This window comes from Clavelina lepadiformis, chromosome 7 (genome assembly GCF_947623445.1).
Source record: "Clavelina lepadiformis chromosome 7, kaClaLepa1.1, whole genome shotgun sequence".
Taxonomy (NCBI): domain Eukaryota; kingdom Metazoa; phylum Chordata; class Ascidiacea; order Aplousobranchia; family Clavelinidae; genus Clavelina; species Clavelina lepadiformis.
The window spans coordinates 15,996,426-16,005,607 of NC_135246.1; the positions used below are offsets into that span (position 1 = coordinate 15,996,426).

The 9,182-nt window shown below is 35.9% G+C and overlaps 1 protein-coding gene across 1 annotated transcript; it reads left to right on the forward strand.

The window, feature by feature from the left end:
• Positions 1-1,596: 1,596 nt before the first annotated feature.
• On the forward strand, positions 1,597-7,455 carry LOC143465475 (uncharacterized). The gene is made up of 7 exons (XM_076963798.1): positions 1,597-1,797; positions 4,311-4,389; positions 4,621-4,802; positions 5,162-5,277; positions 5,506-5,604; positions 5,955-6,052; positions 6,615-7,455. Exons 1-7 carry the CDS (start codon positions 1,681-1,683, stop codon positions 6,923-6,925), a joined length of 1,002 nt encoding a protein of 333 aa, XP_076819913.1. The 5' UTR covers positions 1,597-1,680; the 3' UTR covers positions 6,926-7,455.
• The last annotated feature ends 1,727 nt before the right edge of the window (positions 7,456-9,182 follow it).

The window sequence follows — 9,182 nt, forward strand, 5'->3', positions numbered from 1 at the left end:
AAAATTATATCGTACTTATGGACGGGCAACGTTCAATTTGAAAGTAAAAACTGCTGTCTTACTAATAAAACAGATTTGAAGAAGCGAGCGTATAATTACCGTATGCAGCTATTGATTAACAGGATGAGCAGCGCAGTAAGTTTGTAGTACATGCAGTACTGGTCAAATAAATTTATAATCGCGCGAAGAAATAAAAGGCGCCCTTGATTGGAAGCCGCACAAAATCATTACTGAGAAAAAATACAAGCCTAGGCCCCTATTCGAGTAAGGACGATAAATGCAAAACAAGACATCATCTGGCTAATTACAAAAGCCTGGCTGCCACTAGGACCCGGTAGTCCGTGATTTACTCTCATGAGTATTGGCAATTGTGGTGTATCACCAGCAAAACGTGAACAAATGGGAACGGTATTGTATGGTGTACATAAGCCAAATGAAGGTTGGTGAGAACGGGCTTTTTTTCAAGAGATGACATAGAAGTCGATCAGTGTTAAGCGGCAGAACAAAGCTCTGCTCAGCTATTCAGATGGGTTAATGCGCTATGAATCTCAACAGCGATTATATTGGAAGGATAAAGTGGAATAAGGGCAAACATTATTTTGGACAAAATGGGGCGAAATGCAAGGGCTTACCTAAACCAAGATAATATAGGACAACTTATGAATGTGTTTGCGAAGTTATGAAAATCAAGATTTCTTTGCAGCAGAAAAGAATTATAAATACTATACATTTGCTAAAGTTGTAACTACATTTTGTGGTTGTGTTACTTTTTTGTTAGCTCTAGTAAACGTTTTAACATAAGATTTAGCTATAAAAAAACCTGTTTAACACTAAGACGACTAAGTCAAATGGTAATCTTGGTTGAGGCCCAGGAGAGTTGGTCATTGGTTAATATGAATAAGTTGCAAGTTAATAAGTTATGCAACAAATTCCCAACTTGCAGGGCTTACTGATAAAAGTTTCTTCGGTTATTTTCATGTTTCTGGTTTTCTAAAGTTTTCCGTTTAACATTTCACGGTAGGAGAATATTATTTTGTATTGTCTAAAACTTGAAATATAACTATCCGTTAAAAGAAAGGCGCAATAATTTGCAGTAATCGTAGACTGCTACACCCGTTGGTCCCAACGGGCCAAATCACCAGTTTCGTGTTATAACAATCGACTTTGCACAAGATTAGGTCGAGTTTTCGGCGCGTGTGTGATAAACCCCTGGTGCATTGAACTTCATTGTAGACAAGACAGCAGTGAGGTGCGTGATCTTTGAAGAAAATTATTTTGACTCTCGCACATATTTTAAAATTGTTATTACCTTTGTAAAAATACTTATATGCTGGGCTAGACTATAGGTGCAGTTAATGGTTCGGTGTACGAGTAAAGCCTATTTTAATGAGAACAATATAATGGTTCAAATATCCATAAATGTAGTATACTTTGCATATAGACTTATTTGGTAGTGTGTTGAAAAGTTGCTTATGTATTTTTGTACCGTAAGTTGATGATAATTAATCCTTATACTTTATAAGCAAGGCAGTAGGTTTACATTGTTTGCTGAACTACAAAAATATATCACTTCCAATTTGTTATTGTTAGATTACATTGACAAAGTTAAACTGGATTTTTTATGGTATGGTTTTTCGTTGATGATTAGAAGAACTGAAAAATCAACGATTCGTTTTCAAAATGAGGTCGATTGTGTTATATTTCATAGCATCAGTGATTACGGTCGATGCGATTCAACATAAGTTGCCAGAAAAGGAAAGGGAAGTTTCACCAACGTCACATCAAGCATCTCTGCAGGTTTTGATTTTCTTTGTGATAAAACCATTTTAGCTTTATAATTTGGAATTATATTATCTTTAGAACACAATTGGATAAAATAAAAACAACAAAATAACATCAAATTGAAATGAAAGTGAAATATAGAGGACAAGCTATTTTAAAGATGATTTTCTATTGAGCAATATTGTGTTGTTTGGAAATAATTGGGTCACAAAACAATTGAATTAATCTAATTGGCTAACTTCTTATTTCGTATTGATTCTTGAGCGTTCCAATTTCATTAACGACTTCAATCACCGATTAGGCTTTAAATTAAGCAAATTAAAAATGAATCTAAGATTAATTGGAATCGGTTCTCATTAATAGGGTTTAAAAGGTTTTATAATCAGTCGAATGTGACTATGATTTTATTCCAAATATTGAAAAATAAAAACAAACTTTAAAATAATCAAAAAACAAAAAGAAACGAGGTGTTCTTTGTCGCAAAAAACACATCAACATCTCGCCGTCTGAGATGCGCAGCATACCTTTACAGCAATATACCTTTGTTTTGGAAGTTACTGAAGATTTAATGAAAGCAACAGATGCAACAATGTCGGCGATGCATCAATATTCTGACTTCACAAAAGCCGGGAAAGTAATTTGAAAAAACGTGCAGACGCGACACATCGAAAGGTTAGAAAAAAGATAAGACACGAGCGTTATGATCCCATGCACCTGCTGCATCTTAGATATGCCTCGATAGCAAACTATACGGGCACAGGGCTTAGACAAAGCGAAAACAATTTGCGACAGATGCATCAATGTTTTTGAAATAATAGGACGTGTCGCTATCGTACAAATGGAAATCCTGTTTTCGATTCACACCAAACACTTACTTATACTTCTCAAAATCGAGAGCACGAGCACTCAATAATTATAAATGAGATTAAGTTTTAAAGGAGAGATCTAGGTTGAACTTAAAGTATCAAAGGTTTTCTTAACAAGACAAACAAATGTCAATCTTGCCAAGTCGAAGAGCTTCCAAACAAGGCTTTGTTTTATTTTGTACAAATGTCACACTGTTTTGATATATTCATAGATTTTCAGAGATTACGTCTGTCATAACTGGAAAATCCCTCTGATTTTACTACGGCACCTTTGACGAAGAAAGTTGCATTTCTTGAAAAAAATGGAACGATCTCTTTAATGCAGAATGTTATACATGTTTAAGGTCACAATTACGCGAAAATCTAACCCTATTTCGATCTGCAATGAACCAGACTTAGAAGTCATTTTTGTCGCCGTTAGAATTTTAAAGTTGATTATTTTGAAATGATTATTTTATCGAAAATGAAAACGAAACGAAAATGATTATTTTATCACACCGCTGACACCGCTAAGCACACTTGAAAAAAGATTTTTCTTGCTAGGTTCAAAGGTAAACTTACAACGAGGCGTAAGATAATTTAAACTTTTTCACGCTCGTTTATTTCTAGAAATAAAGGAAGAAAGAATTAATTATCGAAGCAAAAACTAATACAACAAACATAAATAGAGATAAATAAAAGTTGTTTTCTAAGTTTTAGCAAATAACAATGTAACGAAAGGTATAACTAAACATTTTTGCTATTCCGAAAGTTTGACAAAAACAATAATATTTAATGTAAAATTATCCGAACAGCGCAGGCATTTTCTCACCAAATGAACATTAGAATGAGCTGTAGCAAAATCGGTTTCTGGTTCGTTGAAAGGATATTTTGCTTACTTTATTTTTTGTGTTTTGTGGAAGTGGAATGATTTCCACACGTTTCAAGGCTGTCATTTAAAATCGATTACTGTATTACTAACTTAGTCATTGGCTGAAAATGAGGGTTTTTTAATTTTTAATGCTCAAGACACCTGCATCTTGCACCGTATTTGGTTAATTTATTTGGAAACCGGTCCCCAAAGTTGTTGCCCGGTCAGCAACGTTGCTTGGATTTTGCGTGTTCGTACATCAGTTAATAATTAATGGTCAACGTTGTTAGACCCTGTCTGAACGCATGTTTTACAACCGTTCATCCAGCTCCAAGGGTTGTTCCCACCGTTTTTGACTGAAATTCAGCAAAACCCACTCGCTGTTTTCCGGTATCAGTAGTTTTCCCAGATAGACTGCGATACATGCAAGTCGCTTCAGAGTGAGCTCTTGCTATTTGAAAGCTGACACTTTGTGGTGCTCCTTCAGGAAAAAGAAAAGAATAATCTTTTCTCCCCGACCGAAATATCTAAACTTATAACTTTCATATGAATTCATGGATAACGCTTTGCTGTAACAAACAATATGTCCCAGGTGTGGACAAAGCTTAATAATTCAAGAACGCTTAGATGTAAGACATCTTCTTCTCAATATATATAACAGTAACCAATACTTTTTGTTATACTGCATGTTTCGGCATACCATAAAGTATATTTCGTATTCTAATAAAACTTTAGCTTACCATTTTTTATTTCATTGCTGTTTGTCTGATAAAAACGATCTTATCCTATTAAAAGGCTATGTCAACTTGCAGGAAGAATTCTCATCAAAGTTCAGGAAAAGGTATTCTACAGAAGAATCTTCATCTTTAAAATCATATCAAGATTGGTCAGGTAAAACATTTAGTGATTTTAGATGTTTTAAGCATCGTTGCAGCGTTTTTTAAACTTCACAGAAACTATTCGCTTAACTTTTGTAATTGCATTTCTTATTTCCATACATGCTCGACACGTATTATTAACAACTCACTTTAAACAATTCTAAAAACAAATTTAAAGCTCATATGATAAAAACTATCATGAGCTCTTATCTCAGGTATTCTGAAAGCAAATATTCCTTTGCAGGCGATTTAGTCTATCCAGCATTTGCTCAAGGTGGCAGATACTCAGGGATCAAAGAAACGAAAAGTGGAATAACTTCTATCCGCCCGAAAAGAAGTCTTGGAGGATCCGTTAGTTATACGCTTCCTGTATATGAAAGTCCTGGATGGAAGAACAAAGCACTTCGTTTTCAACCTAGATTTAAAGTTAGAAACATTAAGTTCTCATATAAATTTTTGAATCCCTATTGTTTTGTGCAAATTAAGAGTGAATCAGTCAGTTTCACAGCATTTATTTGACGGGAAACATAAAATTATGCTTTTCCAAGTGAACTAAGTGCTTCCATTCTGGCACATTGTTATTGTTAAGGTCCATTAAGGCTTTCCGCCGTAGGCATTGCGAAATCTTTTTTGTCAAGGTTTGTATATTTTTCTTATCAAGTACGGTATCAGAGGTTTTAGACAAAAAGGAACCGAAATATTTGATCTGTTGAAACAAAAAATGTTCCTTTCGGCAAATATATAACATGCCGTGTAATGTGGTAACAGATGTGAACGATTTTTAGAATGACAAGTCACCGAAGAATGATGTCATCACATACAGCTATCAACTTTCGGAAAAATCGGCTTTTCTGAACGGAAGTGTCGTCATGCGTTGGGACTCTGACGGAAGCAGTTTGTTGTAATTACGTAGTTATTACGTTGTAATTACGTATAGTTAAATTTGTGATGTTACATTATAAATGTAGATGTCCTCGCATTAAATATTAACGGCGCGCTGTTCCAAAATCGTTCATTACTATTTCATCGCCTCCATTATACTTACCAGCAAAAATTCTTATGTTTGCATTTTTCATTTTCTATTTTATAAGCGGACGAAATTATCAATTACTTTGCTTTTAAACCACAGGCTTCTTATAAATTATCGAGTCAAAGGAAACGCGGACGGAAGTGTGAAGTTGACGCCAGCACAGTTTGTTGAAAGTCGATTATCAGATGTCAGTCAAAGGTACGGTATATTTTTGGAGCCACTTAAAATAGACAGTACAAGCAACTGCATTTGCATTTCATCCCATTGAAACCGTTTGTTGTGGTTTCCATTTGTCATTTAAAGTTGTTCGAATATATACTTATCAAATATATTCCGACAAGTCGTTTTCGATGCATAAAAATTCCATTTCCTTTTTATCGACGTCGTTAATTTGAATGAGAAAAATTGTGTCATTTTTTATGCTGCATTATTTATAATCTGGAAGATGGAAAGAGAGGCGGTATAACTCAGAACAAGTTCTTTATTTCCGGGTCAGGAAAATCTATTGCCACAATTACTCCGCTTCTAAATCAAAATTTTTCCTGCAGATGGAAAATCCCGGAAATTCCTGATCATTGTCATCTCAAAAAGAACCAGACCACGGCGAAGTACGTGAAGGAGCCGCAATCGTGCAATGGCGCAGTCGGTGAGATTTGCCGCTGAGCACGGAATATGTTAGTTTTGTCATTTGACATTTCTAGGTGCCTATGCTCATGCTAAAGAAGAAAAGCATTACGAGAAAAAGCGGAGCCGCGTTGTTTTTTCTTTTCTTACCAAAAATATAAATTTTTGGGATGTTCAATTATTGACGTGGTTAGCTTAATCGGCTTAACGGTAACGGTTAAACTACAATTGTTTCCGCCTGTAGACTATAATTGTTGTTGGTTTTTAATCCTTCGGATTTGTTCTTCTCTTGTTGCAAGAAGTTTCATAAAAGAAACATTCACATTCAAGAAACAATTTGGAAATTGGAAGATTTTATGAATTATTAAATCGCTTCGTCCTTTCACGGCTATTATTATCAGTGAAGAAACGCACATTTGCGTCTTTATCGCTAAATGAGTCAGCTAAAACTTTATTTTACCTTTCACCGCTCGGAACTTTACATCAATTTACTTGCTATTCTCTTGAGATGAGTAAATTTCAGGAATTTATTCATTCCTTTTTTTATCCTTCCTAACATCAGCAGTACTGTTGCTTGCTTGCAGGAAAGAATTCTACTCCGGACAACGCGAGGCAAACGAGTTCGTCCACATCAAGAAAAATACAAAGTGCATTTGCAAAGAGTCAATTTTTGAGGACCGAGTCATTTTCACCTGAACCTCCGCTCCAAGGACGTAAAAATGGCAAACGTCAAATTAGAAAAAATTGCCGAGTTAAAGTCGTGACTTATCAGAATTCTTATCTATGCATCAAGCCCACTGCCTCACCCTGTCTCCTAATCTCTTTCACTGGATCCGCTTACAAGATGAACCAAAAGGTTTGTCCCGATCGGCTGCCGTTAGTTACAATGAACTAAGTGTCTGAAGATAAATTCTTCTTCGACCTGAGTCTTCACAAGTCAAGACTAACTTATACGAAGAGGGGACATACGACTATAATGGACGTGATGGTTCAAACGAAGGGTAACGTCTTTTCGTAAATTGTGTGATGAGACCGAGACCTCTGGATAATTGCCACGAATGATCTTGACAAGGTTGATCAATGACTTTATACAAGAAAATCGCCATTTAGGCAAAAAAGTTCAACCGGTGTTGAACACAGTACCGAGATTTCGTTTGTAAGAGTTTGAGAATTTTTCGTGTTTTTGTTTGCTGTGAATGCGTTAGAGTATAGAACTTACCTACTTCATCAAATTATGTGATCGGGTTTGAGCTCAGAATTCGAAAAGTTCCATTTTAATGTGTTGTTGTATGAAAAAAAGTTGCATAAGGGTAACCTTTTGGGTAAGGCTTAATCTTTTGGATAGTTAAAAATGTTTGTGATAGGATGGCAATTCAACTATTATAAAACCACAAAGATTGTATTAATATTTGTATGATGTATATATCACCATGTCAAAAAAATAAACTTTCTTCCAAACTAATGTCGGTCGTTGAATTTTTACCTTAAGCGACATGCTCCATCGATATTGTCTTAAAATATTCATTAGATGCAAATTATGATTATGCTTTTCTGTGTGGCTGGAAGCAAACTTTGCGATAACCTTGAAGAGAATTAGAATTCATCTTGCGAATGATATTGTGATGTTTGGTAAAGTAAACCTTTGCTCTAAGATAATCATGACCAGAAATACGTCGATCGCCATTCCCTAGTAGCTATGGGTGGTTTATAGCTATATTTGCAAGCGCCTTGAATATTTGTCGTAATTCTCAATCAGCTCCTTTTCGAAAATGTACCAGATGAATAAAGAAGTTGTTTTTGTTACTGATCGAACTGTACAAGTGAAAAACTGCGGATACCGTGATTTAAAGTAATTTCGTGTTGTGAAAAGATTCTATTAGACTTTTAGAGAGTCCGTTCCTTCGCACAAACAGTGATGGACTGACCAGGTGGTTATGAAACAAACTGTTACAAACTGGTGGTTAAAAACTGTTTCGAAGGTGACAACAGTTTTGAGCTTATAACTGACTTAATTGTGATATGGTTGCCCACATGACAATGTTGTGTTTATAATTGCCACTTTAGGCCTATATTGTTGTTTTGATAATAATCAAACAACAAACTACATGAAATAATAGTTTTATTGCAACAGTGACTTTCGAAGTTTAGATCAAGATGTGTAGGCCTATAAGTATATGTATTCTGTCGACAATACTTTAAAGCACTCAAAGACATCATGACACGATTTGAAAGGTTAGTTGAAGTGAATTGAAAATCAAATTTACAGGAGCCCACAACAAATCATAGCCCTCGTTACTATGTATGCAAAAAAAACTACTTTAAGGTAGTGAATGTTTACCTCTATGATTTTTTACAAATTCCAATCTATCAAAGATGATAGAAGCGACACACTCATACTGCTACCGCCAACTTGCGGCCATCGAGCTGAATTGTGTCTAAGGGTGCATTTTAAAGCAAAAATTTGTTGTTTCTGTTGATTAAAAAAATTCAATATAGTGAAGAGAAGATATTAAAATAAGATTTTGTTATAGCCAGTGAGAATCAAACACACCAATGATTTACCTTTTGGTGGCCGCCAGTCAGATTCTGGTCATCAAATTTCTTCATCTTTGGCTTTAATTGTTGTGTGCAAGTAAATCATGAGAGGTTCAAAGTATTAACGAGCGAGGAACAAGACATTTCGCAGGATTCTGTTCCTCAAAGCCCTGACTCTAAGCGTTTGAGTTACCGCTGCCCTTTCTGCCGCTATTCGGCAAGACACCATAGCCCTGACTACAACATCATTGAGGCCTGGAATGAAGAGTGGGCACAGAGCCACCACCACACCCAGCTCACAGCAGACCAAATCATTGCACTGCCACAAGGCTTTGACCTGACCTGAAAATTGTCGGTCACCTTAAACCGCCTTAGAACAGGAGTGAACCGTTTTGGCGCAAACATGCAACGCTGCGGGCTAAAATCATCAGCAGCATGTGCGTGTGGAGACCGCGAACCACATGCTGTTTAAATGTGGGATCCTTCGCCCTACCAACACTGCAGTAAGTATCACCGTTCCTGACGAGGAAACGAAGAGCTGGCTCCAACATCTTGCCGAGTACATATGATGAGCTTATGCTCACACACAAGAAGAAGATCTTAGTTTTACAAAGCGG

Excerpts from the sequence above, each read along its gene's own strand:
- LOC143465475 (XM_076963798.1), top strand. The coding sequence starts at position 1,681 with ATGAGGTCGATTGTGTTATATTTCATAGCATCAGTGATTACGGTCGAT. Across the intron at positions 1,798-4,310 it reads CACATCAAGCATCTCTGCAG|GAAGAATTCTCATCAAAGTT; the intron begins GTTTTGATTTTC and ends GTCAACTTGCAG. Across the intron at positions 4,390-4,620 it reads ATCATATCAAGATTGGTCAG|GCGATTTAGTCTATCCAGCA; the intron begins GTAAAACATTTA and ends ATTCCTTTGCAG.